The sequence below is a fragment of the Eptatretus burgeri genome, chromosome 11, assembly GCF_056783735.1.
Source record: "Eptatretus burgeri isolate ZD-2024b chromosome 11, Ebu_testis_v1, whole genome shotgun sequence".
NCBI classification, from domain to species: Eukaryota; Metazoa; Chordata; class Myxini; order Myxiniformes; family Myxinidae; genus Eptatretus; species Eptatretus burgeri.
In genome coordinates, this window is record NC_140971.1 from 21,995,279 (window position 1) to 22,015,670 (window position 20,392).

The 20,392-nt window shown below is 46.6% G+C and overlaps 1 protein-coding gene across 2 annotated transcripts in view; it reads left to right on the forward strand.

Moving 5' to 3' along the window:
* LOC147016646 (dual specificity testis-specific protein kinase 2-like) overlaps window positions 1–20,392 on the forward strand; it is a 169,665-nt gene that overhangs the window by 135,801 nt on the left and 13,472 nt on the right. For both annotated transcript variants that reach the window (XM_085845514.1, XM_085845515.1), the window contains exon 9: window positions 9,082–9,169. In XM_085845514.1, coding sequence (XP_085701640.1) covers window positions 9,082–9,169 — 88 coding nt within the window. The remainder of the gene's footprint in view (window positions 1–9,081; window positions 9,170–20,392) is intronic.

A 20,392-nucleotide genomic window follows, 5' to 3' on the forward strand; every position in this document is an offset into this window, starting at 1 on the left:
TGTTGGTTTGTTTTGTTCTTGTTCAAATTAATAAGAGAGAAAGAAAAACGACTAACTGAAGGATCGCAGCCTGAATGGATCACATAAATTCCCTCTATACAACGGGTGTGGGCTAACTACACATGGACTTATCGAGATATCTCACCTGAGGACTCTTTATGGTGTAATGCGAATTTCCACAACCGTAACACTACCCCCTCCCCTTTTTCAGACTCGTCCCGAGTCCTCAAATTCTCGTGTGCCATCATGTGTTGTTCTCCCCTAGTACGTTTTACCTTCGGATCCCTGAGTGCGACATTCAGTGTATTAGTGTCCCCAAAATAAATAACCTGAGGGCTGAGTAACGAACTAAACAAACCCACGCATACAGACGACTTAAATAAAATTGCCGGCGCCAACACATACATGCCGGGGGCGCACCCATATTTACAGTACATCTTCACCTTATAAATTTACAATAACCATGGCCCAGGATCAATGAACTCTGCAGGCAGAAAGAGTCAAAAGTCAACCGGCGCATGGGCCGCCACTGCAGGCCCGTGTTGTAGCTGCCAACAGGACAGTTCTTGTAACTTCCACGACGATCCTGGCACACATGGCAATGAACAAGGGGGGGGGGGGCGCAAATGCAAAACAGAACGGGGCAAACGCAGAATCGAGGGCAGCAGGCATGGATGGCAAAAGCAGGCAGGCAAGGCATGACAAGGCCGCTGTAGCAAACACAGCCGGCAGATGAACTGGCCGGCACAGGCCTTGCAGTAAAAACAGCCGGCAGGCGATCGACCGGCACAGGCCTTGCAGCAAAAACAGCCGGCAGTGGAGCTGACTGGCACAGGCCTTGAAGTAAAAAGCAGCCGGCAGTGGAGCTGACCGGCACAGGCCTTGAAGCAACACAGCTGCTGACGATCCGGCCGGTACAGGCCTCACAGCAAAACAACAGCCAGCAGACGAAGTTGGCCGGCCTCTCGCCGTGCAGTGCAGTTTGATGGAGGGTGTGTGGTGGTGCTGGCCACTCGGAAGGTGGGCTCGGACCTACCTAACTGTTTCCCTCCCAACCAATTGCCTTTGCCTGTCACTGTCCATACCCACTCCCTTAATTTGTAAAACCCAATTTAGCCCCAACTTATTTTTTGTTTTTATTTTTATTTTTTACTTCCCCTCTATAAATCGTTCCCGAACCCCCTTTATCGTCCTTGTTCGGCTCACCTATCGTCCTCGAGCCTACTCCCAACCCCTACGTTCCCTTCCTGAAGGGGAATGAGGGAGGGCTAGCGTCCTGTGTCGAGGCCCAACTCAAGCCTCAGGATGGCCTCCTCGGACTTCAGCGATCTTAAACCCAAAGTGGGTCCAGCGGCCCACAATGAGAGCGAAGGGATGGATGGTGCATCGGGGTACACTTCCTAATCTACCCCGGGGCTTTCAACAAGCGCCTCTCGCTTAATCTACTGGTTCTATCAACCCAGATTCCCATCGCCTGTGTTGGTGTCCTCACAATTGTCGGGCCTCGCCCCCCAATTTTCTCTTCATGCCCTCACACGGTCTCATGGCTGGGACGCGTGGCTCCCTTGGCAGGCACTACCCTCTGCCGATTCTCCTACGATGGCACCCCCAGGCACTACACTGCCTCCGAGCCTACCAGCTCCCGAAACACCGAGGAGTGCCCTCCATGGCGACTCCCCTGAAGCGCTCACGTGGCAGGCTGGCTTCCCGGGCCCCTTTCCGAGGGTCACCCGTGCCCACAACACTGCCCACGCGGCTAACGGCGCCCCGGGCCCCCGCATCATGCGGGCGCACCCGTGCCCACTACACTATCCCGGCCCCCCCCCATGGGCCCTTGGCCTACCACGGCCGACTAGCCCGGTGCCCGGGGTACCCACTCAGCGATACTCACCTTTCGCAGCCATGCTCCCAGCCTGTCAACAGGGCTCCTGCACCCCTCCAAACAGGTATCGAGCCTACACTCACACCAACAGCAAAACGACTTCCATTTTGTCAATTTAAGTAACCCAGCTAACTCACTTTACACTGACCCTGGGGTCCCTTGGGTGTGAATCACTCATCCCCCCAATCACTCATCGCACCATGCATTCCCCATTCGCTCCATTCAGATAGACCCGCTGGCCTCACTCACTCATCATGTCACAACTCTTCAACTCACACATTGCTGAACCCTGCCATCCTGCTCACAACATCCCATAACTACCTCGTGCTCCCATGTCATCCCTTACACTACAGCACGGTCCTTTTAACACTACGTAGCTAAGCTACGTCCCCTCTCCACATCCAACGTCTGTCTCTGTCCTCAAATTATTTCCCCTCCAAAATCTCACGAACATCCCTCCACCTAATCCATTCCACGGACTCCATGAGGACTTACCCCTGCCCCATGAAGCTGGTCAAGCTAACACTAACCCATCCCCCTAACTAGTTCCATCCTGTGCCCGGGCAGGGGGGTCTTCCACCCCTTGCCCGGGAATCCTGTTCACCCGAAGCGAGGCTTACTTTTTCCTTTTTCTCGCGCAGCACCAGCGCGGCAACTCGCAACCTGCGCACCAGCGCGGCAATTCACAGCCACGCACCTGTGGCGTGACGTCATGGCAGCTGTTCGTGTCCCTCGTCCCTCTTGGACGGTACCATCCGGCAGGGATTCACCCTCCTGCCAGATTCCAACCATACCCGCAGCCATGACGTCACCCGGCGCATAAAAAAACAAGCCTCACGCTTCGAGGGGTTCCCCACGCGAACACATGTGCTCTGCCCGTTGGAGCTAAACACAAGCTCGCATGGGGAACCCGTCCGTTCGAAATCCGTCTTCCCAGCCTGGCTTTTGTCCGTCACGGGATCGGCAACATTCACCGCGCTCGTTTCCGGACCGGGTTTCACTTCCGCAGCCGCGCACGCAACGGCCTTGTGCGTACCACAGCACGGACCTCGCGCTCGCTGCTGGGTAAACCTGGCGCGGTCCCCAATACAGCTACGGCCGCGACTCGGCCCTTGTCCCTTATCTGTCGCCGTCGTCTCCGTTCCACGCACACACTCCTGTGTGTTACAACGCTCATACACCATTCCATTACATTCACACTGGGAGACGCGGCTGCGTGCTCCCGCATGCCGACCGTCATCTCCCTTACATACAGCGACCTCACACACACGGTCTCCCTCACACTCGGCCGTTCACTCACTCGTGCCATTTCCCTCGCAAACGTGGCTCCACTCACACACGGTGCCTCATCCACACACGGCGTGCTGGGAGGCACGCACTTCGGCACACTTGCCACCACACCACTCGCACGCGGGGTCGCTTCCACACACGGGGGCGCACTCATACCTGGGGTCTCATCCATACACGGGGTCTCTGTCACCCACTCGGTCTCTCTCACACACGCCCTTTCACCCGCGCTATGCGTGCGTTGCAGCACGCATTTCACCACACTAGTAAACACACACCTCGACACCACACACACCGGGACCACCGCACTGGGGATTAGTGCCACCTCAAGGGGTTCCGGGGCCTCTTTACCCCCCAAGCTCTCCGTGCACCCTTCCACAGCACTCGCCCCCTCGAACTCGCTTGACATGACCGAACCCACCTGGTCGTGATCAGCTTCAAGGGAGCATAGCGTCTCCCTCCGTTCCCGAAGGAGGCCATCCAGCTGCCTGCACCGGGCCACGAGACAGTCCGCCAGCTCACCCCCATTATCCTCCACTACCTCCGTGTGTGTGTGTGTGCTCGTCCTTAACCCCGTCCAATTCACCCTCTCTCTCCCATGTCTCTGCCAACTCAGTCACCTCTTCACCCATTACCTCCCTTGTCTCCACTATTATTTCTGCTGTCTCCACTATTATTTCTGCTGTCTCCACGTGTCTCTTACATGCCGCAGTCACCACATTTACTTTTTCCATCCGTGTCACCGTCACTTCCTTTGTCACCTGCTCGAGTCTCACCCAATGCGTCTCCCAAATTAATTTGTCCTCACCCGCCTCCATTGCGGGCCTGACAGCCGTTGCATTCCCTCTCAGCTCGTTCGCTCCCACACGTGGCGCCACCATTTTGAGCTCCACTGCCCGTGTTTTGCTCCCCGCAATTGCCATTATGCCTGCCTGCAGGCCTATGCCCATGTTCTGCATCTCACCCTGCATTTCCTTCATTTATTGTTTCATTCCGTTCTTCACCTGCTGTATATGAGCATTCATGTGATTATTCAACCTGCACGCATTTGTTTTTATTTCATTTGTGTTTGTTTCCATTTTATTATCCATTTGTTGCATCATTCTGCTTATTGCCTGCAAAATCATGTTTACCTGGCCCATGTTAAGTGGGTCTGCGGCAATCGCTTCACCCTCAAGCGCGGGTCCGCGGGGACTGGGGGAGGACTTTGACGGAAGTGGGGTGGGGAGTGTCATACACCGCGGCCACCGCCGCACCCATTTCGGGTTCTGGGCTCGGTTGGGGGGGGGGAATTGTTATTGCATTACAATGGGACTGACCTGCACGGGGATTTCATCCTGAGCCATGGATTCTAAAAATTCTACATCCATATCTACCCCCGGCACCCGCTCGCCTTGAGACTCCATCTTATTTCTCGTAAGAGATTAATTTGGAGGGAATCGGGGGGGTCGCTTCGCACACCCCTGGGCCGTTCCTGTGAATTTAGTTGGAGACGGGAGAGTTTGTTTCCTGCTCGCTGACACCAGTGTTTCGAATTCGTGCCCGCCGGCGTGCGATCGGCCACGTAACTCGAATCGCGACATGTCGCCCACCAGACGGACAATTCAGTCGTGACCGTCCGGGAACTATCGCTCGGAGCCAGTCACGGGTGGGGGTTTAACCTCACCACGATCGTGCCAATTGCCCACCCGCGCAGGATAGGGTTTCTCGCCAAATTCGACCGACCTAAGTACCTGCGCGAGTGGTCGACTGGACGATCGTACCACGCCACAGGCCGACACCGGACACGAACCGCTCAAGCGGTTCGTTCCGTATCACAGGGATAACCGAGCGGAGTTATCGTCGGCCTTGAAGGTTCCGATTAATTTCCGGGCGTTTTAAACCCACTATCGAATCCCTTACGTGATGCAAGATGGAGGTTCAATAAAAGAAAAAGACGAAGCGAAGCGGGAAAACAGTTCAACAAGCAGCACTTTATTCACACGCACAAACACACAAAGCAAGCACGTCAATACAGCCATACAGTCAAAATGCAACGAAAGCAAAGAAAGAGTTAAAACCGAATAAAAGGGAATTATTTACACACGGCAACACTAACACAGTTTCTACTTCACGGACTGGCGCCACCCACAGACATTTACACAAAACCCCAAAAGAAAAGAAAGTCGCGACTTCCCTGGGCGTGTCGTCCAGCCTTGGGGGACTGCAGCCTCAAGTCCCTCCTTTGTCTCCTCCTGGCATGGCGCACCGAGCTCGTCCCGCGTGTAGCTCGCGTCGTCCGCCTGACAGCTTGGACGGGGTTTTTTGGGGGAACGGACTCGCGTCTTTGAGGGTGGCCCTCTTCTTTTGCTTTTGAGTAAATGTGTTGTTGGCGCCGTCTGTAAAGTAAAACTGTTTAAGTGTTGCCGTGTGCTCGCGTAGTCGGTAGTATCTCTGCATTGTTGTGTTTCTTTTGTTGCAATTGCTTTAGGTGCATAATTGTTGTAATTGTATATGTGTGCTCTCCGTGTGTCGCGGAATAAATGTGCATTATGTTGAACTGTTTATCCCGTTTCGCTTCGTCTTTTCTTTAATTGAATCTCCATCTTGATTCACGTAAAGGGTTGGTAGTGGGCTTAATACGCCCGATAATTATTAATCGGAACCGTCGAGGCCGACGATAACACCGCTCGGTTATCCCGATAGTACGGAACGGGTCGCTTAAGTGGTCCATGTCCGGAGTCGACCTGCGGCGAGGTGCGATCGCCCGGTCTACCCTCCGCGTGGGTACTTAGGTAGGTCGAATTTGGCGAACAACCCTATCCCACGCGGGGGGCCGATTGGCACGATCGTGGTGAGGCCGAAAGGCCCACCCGTGACTAGCTCCCGGCGTTAGTCCGAGAGGGTCATGACAGAATTGTCCGTCCGGTGGGCGACGTGCCGCGATTCGAGTTACGTGGCCGTTCGCACGCCGGCGGGCGCGAATTCGCAACAATACGATGGGTTAAACAATTTTTTTTTTTTTTAAATGATTCTTCACCATTGAGAGATGTGGCCAAAAATGATATTTCGCAAGATATTTCAAAAAGTTGTGGACGAGTTATGACAAAACTTGGTGGGGGAGTTGGTTCGGTGACGAGTACAAGCTGATTAGATTTTGGTTCAGGTCTGAATCCAGATCCAGCCTTTCAAGTAGATCCAAAACATAAACTGTTCAGCTTGGCGGAGGTATGCTCTCCACAGTGCTGTTCTGGTTGGTAATGCTCTAACACGTAGGCACAGTTTTGTAATAAGTACAACCAACTCTTCAAGAATGTTTCACTCTGACTTCCTTCCTCACACCCACATGAGCCCCATTCTCCTTTTCTTTATCCCGAAGTCGATAAAAATAAAATATGGTGAGATGACCTTACATTACTTCCTTTCCACGTGGTTGATTGTTGTAATGATTCTGCAATGCAGTGCGCTGCAATGTGGAAGAACAGAAATTCCTTTTTCTACATCTGCATTTCCTAATAGTACAGATGCTTTGAATTAATTTTATTAGCTCAACTTCCTTACTTGAGTTGGGGAGGGGGGGGTTGTGGTGGTGGTGGTTGTGGAGGTAGGAGGTCAAATGTGGATTATGAAAGCTAACACTTTGTGCTAATTTGTAGAGAACGGCTTGAAATTTAAATAACGTTTTCAATGTGCAGCATCATAAGAAGTTTTGGTTTGAGATGACATGAAAAATGCCAACACCATTGAGGGGGCGGGGGTGGAGTGAGGGGGGGGTGGGGAGGGGGGCAACATGTAACTTATTTTGAATGCATGATATCACAAATAATTTGCAATTGATCACTGGCTTTGACACCAATAATGCCTGGTGTTGGCTTAGCGGTTAAGATGGCTGACTTGGGATCTTCGGGTTCTGAATTTGAGCCCCTTTTTACCGTTTAATTAAGACCAGGTGGGTTGACAGCCTGTCATCCTTCCGTGGTCGGCGAAATGAGCCACAGTATATTGGGGTATTAATCTGTGTCAGAGTGGTGACCCATCCAGGACTGTACTCCTTACCAATGAAACTGCCTCAGCAGCCCTATGCACCTTTACATGAAAGGAATGGTATTATTATTATTATTATTATTATACACCAATACAAATTTTTATTGCAGATCCAAGGCATCAAGTGCTACATATATTGAACAAACAGTTTCAAATGGAGCACCTCACCACTATAAGAACATTTAAATTGCATCACATGTGGCAATAATGCGAATTATTGCTCCCAGCTTGCCAGATCGATGATGGAAGACTCCATTTGCATTGCTCTCTCTCCATCCCTATCCTGTTTAGAATTTTGTGTGGGCACGGACAATTTTCTAGCGATAACAAATGTCATACATGTGACAAAACGGCATTAAATTCACAACTTTGCTGCAGGATATAGATTACAATAGATCTGAGAATTAATGATGTGTAGATTGCCAGACAGTCAGAGTAAAACGATTATCTCTCCTCCCTGCACATGTGTGATCAGGACAAATTCAGAGCCATAGTACTGCTAAACTACAGGTTCGTTTTCCGATTCATGTTCAAAATATAACATTCAATTGAAATGAAGTTGTTCCTCGATCATAAACTGATGTTTGTGGATGGACGGACAGACAAGACACAGAAGTGAACCAATTGCTTAACCCCACTTTTTGCTTCGTTCGCGTGGGTTAACAATGTGTCAGGCATTCCTAAAAACTTCCAAATCCTCTTTTTGTAGGTCAAGTCAACGTAATTGCAATATAATTACTGAAGCAAATTGTGTTCATATTTGTAACTCGTTGGAACCGGCTTTTCTTGCAGAATGTTTTTTTTGTCATTTGAGTGATGGTGATCCCACGACTCATCTGCCATTAACAATGTCTATCGTTGATGATCAATCTTTTTCTTTGTTGTGTATTGGTTAAAGAACTCATTAATTCCTCATTATCCCCCACCCGATCATCTCAAGTCTGTTGGTTTATTTTTTTTTTAAATTTCCAGCAACAAATGAGGAGCAATCTTTCTTCTGCTGATCATCTCTGACCTGACCACTAATATTCCTTTTATTTTCATGGTGCAACAACTCGTGGAACTTCCAAGTCTGGAGAAGTTCAACCAAATTGTCCAAAACATTTGCACAGATGGCACGGGATATTCCCTGAACAGCATTAGTAATGTGATCTCCTATCTCATCCAAGGACTGGGGCTCGTGGCATAAACTCTTTTGAAACCCCACAAAAAAGAAAAATCGAAGGGAGTCTGGCCTGGGATGTTGCTGTTCATCCACCACGGCTGATGCGTTTGTTGGGGAACATTGAATCGAGGAATTTATTAACAGCTTGTTCACAAAAAAAAAATACTACTTCAAACATTACTAGCACTAAAAACTTCAAATATTACTCCAACTGTTCCATATATGTTTCATCCGCCAAGTTGTGCATGTATTCAATAAATAAATACCACCTTGGTTGTTGACCTGGGGCCTATGTTGACTTTTTGGTCCATGTTAATCTCAAAAATAATTCACAGGTTGAATTCAGTGACCTGAAATATAAATCCTCTTCAAATTTCAAGTTGATCGGATGAAAATTGAGAATTTTAGAAAACTCACCTACATGAGTTGTTGACCTTTGGCCTATGTTGACCTTTTGACGTCAAATACAATCTGCTTCTTGCTTATGACAAACTCTACCATGTGGTGAAGTTTCATGAAGGTCGGTTTAAAATTGTGACCTGTAGGTGATTGACAGACAGACAGAATAACAAAATCGACTGACGAAAATACTTGAAAATTATTCAATTTTGCAAGTAACAAATAGGAACCTATATTAAGGGTCACTCTGTATAACCTGCATATACCTCCTCGATGGCATTTCTTTCATCCCATTTGCATTCTCTTTCTTCCTCTACCTCTGCAGGTGCAGCACAGTTGTCGGCCGCTCGTCTCTGAGGTGGTGCAAGAACTCGAGGCTCTGCTTCAGCAACTACAACAGGAAGAGGCTGAAAGTAAGGAAGTGGTTGTTGGGACTGTGGGAATGGAGATTGGTATACCTCACTTGGATTTTTATACGTGCTTCCTCCTGTCCAAGTGGAATTTGGCCAGAAAAAAAAATCGACATGCACTGATGTGAAAATTTTGAATTATGGATCCTGTGATGCAACTGTTTTGGCTAATATGCTTTGTCGACCAAGGATACGTCTTCTTTTTTCACCGCGTCGCATTGTGAACGCTGGCTCTAAGAGAGCTCCGCGTTGTTATTCTTCTTCTTGTTGTTCTTCTTCTTCTGATGAAGACAAAACCTTTATGATGTGGCTCTTGGACACATCTGTCCTTGTTTTTTCTTCTTTTTTTTTGAATTTGTAATTTTAGCAAAAGCTTTTGAAAAATGCTTTTAAAGTCGACATGGCATCCTCTTCACTAATTCATCAAGTTGAACGTAAATTAGACATGAAAGTTGGAATCCAAACAACTAAGGAAATCCATGTATGTACTGTAGTTCTTTCCAGGAGTGGACTTTGTCACATTCACATCTGCACAAGATGCATCAGGTTTATAGACCATTCAAAAACTCTATCAGTTGATTTGTGTCATTCAATGAGTCGACCTATCTTAGCACTATATAAGTGTCAGGGGTGGGGGAGATATGTGTGCACCTTCAGGGTTTCCTTCCCTTTGGTGTGCGCATGTCGTTTGTGAAGCTGGACTCAGCATGTCCTCTAATGACTACAACCAAGCTTTGAGCTTCACGAGTCTGGACAAATGTATAGGTCAGCTACCACTCAAATAAGATCTTTCTCGGTTGGTGTCTGTGACTTCTGAGTGGCCTAACAATGACCACAGCAACAGCATAACATTTTTGAAACTTGTATTTGAAACAAACAGATACAAAGTCAAATGAGGAAGTTCACCGTTACATGAGATGTTCAACTCCGATTCCCGTGAGTAGTTGTTTCCACCGCCCAGTGTTCCAGTCCTCCCAGCACCACTCTCGCATGTTCACTTCGTCCTTCAGGACTGTCGATTCTTTGATTCCCGTTGTTGTGTCCTCTCGTACGATGGCCCGTCCACGAGGATGGTTTCAAGAGCTCAAAGGAATTCTCTCCCGATACACAATCTTAATGAGTTTTAATCAAGCTGATTACAATCAGCTCAACGCGTTAAAAACTGCTCTGGACATTAACACTTCGTTCACTCAGAGTTAAATCAGGCACATGGACGTTGGAAACACACAGCTCGTCACATATCACTGCGCTCTCACAGGTTTATATCGTAACACAGAATAGTCCCATGTCGTCCAGCAAATGTGATTCTCGTCGAAACCGCAAGTTTCGTCTGAGAACGTTCCAGCATCTTCACGAATCTTACCAGGCAGCTTACAGTACAATACTGCCATCTTCAGTCAAAATTAACTCATCACATCAAGCACTTTGTATCGCAATTTATCGATGTGTGCTGAACAAAACTTATGAACGTGTAACCATCAATTTTAATCGTTCATTTATGAATATTTAAATTTACCAGAACATATAGCTTTTAACTGACAATATGCAAATACTATATGCATTGGTGTGTGTGTGTGTGTGTGTGTGTGTGTGTGTGTGTGTGTGTGTGTGTGTGTGTGTGTGTGTGTGTGTGTGTGTGTGTGTGTGTGTGTGTGTGTGTGTGTGTGTGTGTGTGTGTGTGTGTGTGTCAATCATGTGAAAAAGAAGAAGCAGCACGACCTCTAGCTTTATCGGTTCCTGTTGTAGAATAATAAAAACGGTACCATTGGAGAGCTTATAATCGACTTACTTAGAACAAAAACTTTGTGTCCGCTTAATCTCAAAGGTGCCTGTTATAAAAGCCCTCTTTCAGCATTGAAGAAGAAGTGGGAATGGAAGGTTAACGCAGCAGTTCCAATGGTAACATTTATTTTTCCACAACAGCGGGAACCCTTGAAAGGGACACGGAATGAGCACCCAAATTTATCTGTTTTGTTTATGATAATACGAGCACAAAAATTGTAATAATACAAAAAAAAAAATTATTAATAGGCTTGTTCATCAGTCCATCCGTGTGTAATGCTCCTTCAGACCCATTGGTTGGACAGCTGGCCTGACTCCACCCACAGTTGTAACCTGAAAAATTGTATGGCCACCATTTTGTTGCTATGCTAAGCCAAAGACATCTTTAGAGTTGTCAAGTTCACAATCGCCATGTCCTCCCGATAGGTTTTGTGGGTGTGATGGTGGACCCGCTACTCGTACCGTGGGTCTCTGCTAGTACTGTATATAGTAATATCTCACGAAGCGGAAAGATACAAAAGTATATGGAAGGAGCACACAAATAATAACAACCACAGCCACCATGGCAGCAAAAATAAATGTTTTTTATTAATCATTCTTTCACATGTTTTACATTCTCATTGAGATTCATAGATAGACATGCAATGTCTGTGAAGTCCAACATGCTGTCTTTTGATTAATATAAACCCAGCACACCTAGTTGTTTCTTAAATGTCCTTGTAATTGATGTAAAATTAGAATGAAGTCTCCTGATGTCCTTGTGCTTGACTGTCTGGCACTGTCCCACATGTTTGTAAGTACAAGCTCCTCAGTGAGCCTTACATACATTGTATGAAAGTCCTGACAGGATGGTGTCAGAGGGGCACATGCCTTTGAGCTATCAAGTCTGGGTTTGATTCTTGGCCTGACTATAAACTGTCAGATTGGTGTTTCACAGGCAGGGCTTTGCAACACTGTATAAATTGCACCGTTCCTCGGATTGACAAGCCGAGTGTCCTACCTGTTTGCAATAGTTTAGGTACGTTAAAGATTCCGCAGTATCATTTGACAAAGTAAGTGTGGTGTCGCCAGCATCCTGAACAAATTACAAATTCCGCCCGAAGAAAAAGAAGGCACTGCATCGGTGGTAGAGTTGCACCTGCAAAAAATATTGCTACCTCTGGGCCAAACTTCACACACATGTTCCCCAAGCCTTGGAGATTCCAAGGTATTCATGAATAATTGAAAAGTCACATGGTCTGGCAGCTGTATTGGATTGAGCAAAAAAAAATTTTTTTTATTTCTCTTGAACCGCTTCATCAGTCGATGTCAAACTTCACAATTATGATCTCGTAGTCAGGTCAGGAATGGGAGCATGCACCGGAGCAACGCATCACTGTGTCCACTTTCTGCCGGTACTCCAGGGGCCTCCGTCTGGCCTTTACCCAGGCAGATGCCTGGCCCATCCCCATCTCCTTGAGATGCCGATCAACCTGCTGCAACCACGAGGTACGTGGTCGGACCGTTGGCCTCCTCCACTCACGAGGCTCTCTCACTGAGAGAATCTGGTAAACAGGATCAGTGTCAGGAAAACGAGCCACATGTCCATTCAGCAGCAGCTGATGCTCACAGACGATGGAGGTAACGATCTCATTTGAGTCTCTCTCAGCAACCACTCATTAAACACAGTCAGACTCGCGAAAGCCATGGATTCTCCGAAGAGATCTGGCACCAAAGGAATATAGTCTCCATCTCAGATACCTGGTCAGAGTCCAAGTCTCACGTCCGTGGAACAAGACTTAGAAGCACCAAGTACTTGAACACTCGGACTTTCGTCACCCTGCACAGGTATCGACAGCACCACACCCCATGATCCGGTGAATCCCGACTTTCCAGGCCCGACCCAGACGTCTACTGACTTCTGGCTTATAACCAGCAGAGACATGACTATCACTGCCAAGGTAAGTTAATCTCTCCATGACCTCAACATCCTCACCACAAACAGAAACAGACAAGATGGCAGCATCGAAGATGTCATTGAAAGCCTGGATCTTCGTTTTGACCCAGGAAAACCATAATCCCTGTGGCTCCGACTCCTCATTCAGCACCTTCAGGGCTCCCAAAAGGATATCCACAGTTTCTGCAAAGATGACTGCATCATCTGTGAAATCAAATTCAGAGATCTTGACATTCCCAAATGATGCACCTCAGCTTGATCGCTCCGACATTCTCCCCAACATTCAGTCCATACAAGCGATTAAAAGTGTGGGGGCCAGTACACACCCCTGACAAACTCCAACAACAACTGGGAATAAGTCTGAAATGGGATTACCAAATCTCACATCACTCTCAGTCCCAGAGTACAGTTCGGACGTCAGTTTGATCAGCTTTGGTGGCACCCCCACGAAGACCAAGAATTCCCCAGAGGGCATCCCGATTCACTGAATCGAATATTTTGCAGAGGTCAACAGAGGCTGCAAGCAACCCCTGCCGAAACTCTTGTCTGCATTTGGTGAGCACCAGAAGAGTAAGAATACGGTCAATCATTGACCTCTTTGGTGTAAAGCCTGACTGCTCTGGGTGCTGGTGGTCAAGCAGATGGTGCCAAACCCCATCAAGAATTATCTGAGCAAAGACCTTGCCCGGCACTGAGAGCAGCATCACCCCTCGGAAGTTGTTGCAGTACTGGCGATCACCCTTCCCTTTCCAGAGAGGGATAACAAGGCCCCTCTTCCAGTCAGTTGGGATGATGTCTGTATTCCAGGCAGAGCACAGAACTGGATGCAAAGACTTGAGTGCAGACTTTCCACCAGCCTTGAGAAGTTCAGCATGGATGGCACAGATGCCAGGAGCCTAACCCCATTTCAACTGGTTCACCACAGTCTGTGTTTTCACAAACGAATATGCATCACAGTTGATTGGAGGGTCAGCAGTAGGGATAAGAACACCCCGACATCCAACTCAATGGCTTGTGGATCAGCCTGGTGCAGCCGCTCAAAGTAACTGGCCCGGCAGGCCTTCACTTCGGTCTCCTCTGTCAAGAGCCCAACACTCTCCTCTGTAGGCAGGACGAGAATCACTTGACCCCAGGTGATGCTCTACCCCTTCACAAATTCCTCGCACATCGGCCTCCTTGTCCACACTCGGCGCACATACAGTTTTATGCCTAAACTCCTTGAACAGCTCAGCTGTCATTAAACCTGGCCGTTCGACACTGGTCAATGGTGTCCAGTGTCCCTTGACAGAAAAAAATTCTTCTTTGCCCTTCAGTGAGTTCCAAGACATCCACCGGCAACATCAAGGATGGTGGTCTTGAAGACACTCCACAACACTTCTGGATTCCCTAAAGCACCCAAGCCCCCTAAATCCCCACTTAGCCCATTTGCAAACTCCTCAGCCACCATCATCCTTGAGCTTGCCAACATCCAGTCTTGGCAGGGATGGTACCATTCTCCTGGATTTAAGCTGAAACTTCAGAGTTGCTACCACAGGCCTTGTGGATCATCCTCCAGTGACCATCAACGACCACATGGTCAGTCTCCATTGCCACAACACCAGTGTTGGAATACCACACCACCGCGATGAGCCTGTAGGTTCTGAAACCATGAACCCAGCCACTCTAAATCCATGAGTTCTTGCAAAGTCAAGGAACTTACTGCTATTGTGGTTTGCAGTTGCAGACCCATGGGGACCAACGCATGTCTCATCACCATCCCTTGCAGTTCCAATTGATGCATTGAAATTCCCCAAGACGAGAAGAGTATCTCGCCTGAGGCACCAATCAACCACAGACTCGAGCGTGGCATAGAATGCATCCTTCACGGCACCCAAGGAATGATGAATCCTTGGTCTCATAATATGCTCGTTGACTGGTGTTTTATCATTGGAGTCAGCTTATTGAACACAGCTGCAGCAACTCCTTGGGCATGGTAACCATCAGAGCGACCTGACCAATAGTAGGTGTGTTACCCGCCGTGGTCTCATCACGATCCTGTCTCCGATCCTCAGAGATTGCTGCAATACCGATGTTCAAACGCATGAGCTCAGATGATAACAGACAGGTGATCATCCTCTCTTCGGGAGAGGACCTTCCAGGCACCCACCCGAAGGGACTTCCTCAGGTTAACCCAAGGAGACCGTCGTCTGATGGACGACACCTCAGCACCACCCTGACACATACAACCGCAATCTGACCCAGGAAGGTTACCCCGTGGTTTTCCTCCAATCATCAAAGTGTGGAAGTCCCTGAGGCTTTGCCCCAATCCCATCATCCGGTGAGCTGCTCTGCAGAGGGCAGCTGCACAGGAGGTACTCCCACGAAGTGAGTTTTCAATTTTCTTTTCGTTTTTCTTGTATTTTGTGGGGTGAAGGGTTTTATGGTGGCCGAAGTGCAAATCCTGCCACCAACCACCTAAAAAAAATATAGGAACCCAACTGCAGGAGGACGTCCGCAAACACATTTAGGCACTACATATGAATGGCTGTTGGCTCACACGGAGCTCCTCCGCTCTTTGACAGGTTTTGTTTTTAATCCTGCTGAGTGTCCATATCATCCACCCTCCTCACCAAAAAACTTGGTGTGGGAGAAGGTTTAGTCACCAACAACCTGACCATGAAACAAGTTGGTACAAGTTTACATGGTACCTGCAGCAAGTCACAGATATAATCTGGCCTGATCTCGTCGTGATTGGTAATATATGATTTAAATTTCAACCTGATCGGATTCATGGTGTGGTTGCCAAAATTATTTAATTTTTTGAATATGGGTTCTTTTAGATTTTATTTTATTTTTTGAATAATGCTCACTTGGCTGTGCCTGAATGGGTTTGAAGGTGGAGGAGTTGCAACTGAAACCCAAATCCTATCCAGGTTCCTCCTGATGACTCCATCTTTGTTTTTTGTTTGTTAATTATGTAACACACCAGTACACAAACGCCACACAAAATACACTGCACAAAACTACACAAACACCACACAAAACATGTCCTGGTGAGGGTCTGCAATCTTTGATTGCTCTTTTTCTTGTTTTTATTTTAAGTTTTAAAATGTTTGCAGTGTGACTGCCCACAAATATTTATGATTTTGTTTTTGTTCATATGATTTATGAGCATTTATTGTGTCAGTTCCATATGGCAAGTCCATTGTGGATCCATTTTTGTATTTTGTATGCACACGGGTGGGGCATGAACTTGTGAAACATAAAATTGAGTCATCGAGAACGGAGGGTAAAGACCCAATGAACCACGAGCCAGGAAAGTAAAAAGAAGGTGTGGGATGTACTGTATAGGTCATATGAGTGGAGTGCGTAGTACTGGGGTCAAATATTCTGCCATTTTTTTAAAGTAATAAATAAATGGCACCTACGAATCAAAAGCACTTACGCTCACTTGGTTATAGCATTGTAAATATATATCAGAGAAGACTGACCAATTATGTCTAGAATTTGTGCGTTGAAAGGTAAATAACGCCTACGAGTATAATCGGGGTAGTTTGTTGAGTTTTACCCCCAAGAGATTAATTTTGTTTCTTCTGATCGATCTGAATCATACATGGTCGATTTAACAGACTAAAAATCTTGGGGTGGGGTGAGGAAATCTGGGTGAGCTTAAATCGTGTCGACAGCAAAATTATTCCACAAAATTGTAACTTCTCCACAGTAACAAGTAATCCGTCATGTTTCATTGCTTGCTAATTGGCAGAACTGAACACAAGGCTCCTTTTGAAGAGAGCAAAACAAAATATCTGTATGAGTTGCATCAATATCCAATTATGACAACAGGTCTGCCAAGATGGATCCCTCATCCTGCTTCCTGACTCTAGCATAGCTGATGCAATGCCCTGTTACCTTGTATTCGTTAATAGTTAAGCTCGTATTCATTTTGCCGACCTCGGAAGGATGACAGACTGAGTCAACCCACCTGGTGTTAATTCAATTGTAAAGCTGCTGGCACACTGACGATTTAGCCAGCGTATGCCGACGTATGAAAAATTTGTCTAAAACGCTGGCACGCGTCAAATACGTTATGGGTAAGTTTTGTATACGTTAAGAGCATGCTGGCATACGTCGTAGTACGCCGAGCTCGTCGACAAATTTTAACATGCTCAAAATTTTTTGACATATGCCAGCGTATGACTCACACGTTCCGCATACGCTGGCCATAAGTTGTAGGCACGTTATGCGATCGTTGACACACGTCGACACACGTTACTTGTAAGTTACTCATAAGTCGAAACACATCGAGGTAATGTTTAGCGTCACTGTTCCAGACTCCATGGTTTTTTTTTGTTTTTTTCTTCGGCACGACGGTCATGTTGACACTTCAATTTCTAGTGCGGTTATAATTTTATATAATTAATAGGCTGCCACTCAACGATTTAAATCATAACCGCACTAGAAATCGAAGTGTCAACATCACCGTCATGCCGAAGAAGAAGAAAAAAAAACCATGGAGTCTGGAACACTGACGGGTTCCTCCTGTGTGAACCCCATTTTTATATACCAATTCCCCTAAACGCTGCCAATACGCCATTATACGGTAGCTGTAAGTTAGTAACACGTTCAGTAAGTTCTGTGGTCGTCCGGAAGACGTCAAATACATCGACATACGTCAATATGCGTTGGAGATACGTTACACATAGGTTCAAAGCACGTTACTCATAGGTTCAAAGCACGTTACTCAGAGGTTAGAAATAAGTTTCGGGTATGCTAAACATTACCTCGACGTGTTTCGACTTATAGAGTAACTTACAAGTGACGTGTGTCGACGTGTGTCAACGATCGCATAACGTGCCTACAACTTATGGCCAGCGTATGTGGAACGTGTGCGTCATACGCTGCCATAAGTCTAAAAATTTTGAGCTTGCTTAAAATTTGTCGACGTGCTCGGTGTACTACGACGTATGCCAGCGTGCTTCAGCATGCTCTTAACGTATACAAAACTTACCCATAACGTATTCGGCAAATTTTTCATACATCAGCATACGCTGGCTAAAACGTCAAGGTGTGACAGGGCCTTGACACTTCGATGTCTAGTGCGGTTATGATTTGAATCGTCGAGCGGCAGCCTTTTAATAGGCTACGCCACGTGATCGTCGGCGATACGCTGCCGCGCACTATGCATACGTTAGACTATCGTTGGGCATAGGTTGTGAACGCCAACAACACGCTAAGCATTCGTTGGTATAAGTTATCTATATGTTATCGAAACATTCTGTGTACGTTACTAATACGTTATGCATACGTCCAACTCGTTATGAATACACCAAAAACTGAAAAAAACATCAATAGTTCAGCGTACGCCAGCGTTTTACATACATTTTGATACGTGCCATACGCTGGCTAAAACGTCAAGGTGTGACAGCGGCTTTAGACAGGGCTTGAACTCAAGACTCTAAAATCTTAAGCCAGCCACCTTAACTGTTAAGCCAACACTAGGCCTACAGTATTCCTGTCCCCACGTTTTCCAGTGCATTGAGGTGTTTTGAATTGTACAGCGAGAAGTATTTTGGAGAGGTATTTTGAATTTCACATTTGAATTAGGATAACGACATAACCCCCCTGGCTGCTCCCATAGGGAGGAGGGGGTGTTCCAGTATTAATAACTCGTGAAAACTTGTGGCTTTACCATGGAAAGTTTAATTGAGAATTCTGTTCACATGTAAGATTTCTGTTGCCACTGTTGATCTTTACTTATTGTGCTTGAGGCCCGTCACAAAGTGATAGAGGTCTCAATATGGATCTCTGTTCAAAGCATCGTAGGTCGTAAGCAGTATTCATCATGTTTCATAAAATGTAATAATGCTGGCTTCTGCTCCAGCCCAAGGGTGGCAGATGGGATGGTTGAGGAATAAGAGCTGTGATGTTTTCTGAGATTGCGGAGCAGCACTGCACCTCCGGTTGCCTTGAAGTCATCTTTCAGGCTGTTCAAACGTTTCCTGCTTAGAAGCAGCCAAACGTTGTGAAGCTGATGTTGATCTGGATAGGGTTCCTTTTCTTTTTACCATGGTTAAAAGTATGGTATGAAGATATAAAGAAAGAGATTCTTAACTTAGTAGGAACTTGGACTTCCGCTTCCGGTTTTGGAGCAGCGAGAGGTCTCCTTCGGGGCTCCCTGCTGACGTTCTCAAAGCTAAGTTTCCGGTTGTTATTTGTCTCGTTTTAACTGTTTAATTTTCTCACCTACATGTTACTGTGTGTTGCTAGTTCGGTTTTGTTTCAAAAATCATGCTATTTTGTGAGTATTTTTGTCGACGTTCTCACCTGGTGCTTGAGGCCTAGGCCTAGGCTTGAGGCCTACCGGTTCCACTCGGTGTTCGATCGTTTTTTTTTGTTTGTTTGTTTGTTTTTTTCTCCCCATTACCTTCAATTTCTATCCTCCCCATTACCTTCAATTTTGATCCTCCCCACTTTCCAAACATCCCCCATTCTCCCAACTAATCTCTTTCTTATCTCAAAAAAATAAAAAATAAAAACCCTACAACAACAACACACTCACCTTCTCCCGATTCTTATTCTTCCTCTTAACTTCCTCCTCGTCTTCTTCCTCTTTTTTTTTTTTTTTTTTTTTTTTTCTTACACTTCCATGACCTAATCTGTTGAACTCTCATACATTAATATTAACAACAAAAATATATATATATATATATATATATATATATATATATATATATATATATATATATACCCAACAACACGCTCACCTTCTCCCGATTCTGCTTCTTCTTCTTCCTCTTAACTTCCTCCTCGTCTTCTTCCTCGATTTTTTTTTTTTTTTTTTTTTTTTTTTTACACTTCCATGACCTAATCTGTTGAACTCTCTCATACATTATTTTTAACAACAAAAACGATCTTATAATGCTTCATCTTCCTCTCTCACACATGTGGTACTCTTTACTGTTTCACAATGCACTACTCTTCTGCTATTTTAACAGACTGCTCTCATTTCGACCTCTCCTTCATTCCTTGCCTAAAAAATCCAACTATTACAGCGCTTCTTCTCTCCATGCTCTGAATTCGCCTTCATTGCATCCATCAAGAATTGTGTTAAATCGCATCTCTGACCTAAAACTTTTAAAAACCACAGTTTGCCATGGATGTTCGCTTTCCATCAACCATTCTTTTTTTCCAACTTCAGTGCCAACTCACCCCCTCACCCCTCACTCTCACTCTCAAAGCAACCATCACACTCTTCTCCCTCCAAGTCTCCCTCTGACCTCTCAAAAATTCCCCCCTCACCTTTCTCCCACCTTTCATCCCCCTCACTCTTCCTTCTCAAAGTTTCCCCCCTTCTCATCCACCAACCTGCCTCCCTCCACTGCGCTCTCACCTCCATCTCTTCACTCCACCTCCTCAAATCCTCAACTGCCTTCTTCCTTGTCTCTTGTCCCCCCTCTCCCCCAGCACCACAGAGCCTTTTCTCCTCCTCATTCGGCCCCCTCCCCTCGCTATTCTGCAATACCCCACAC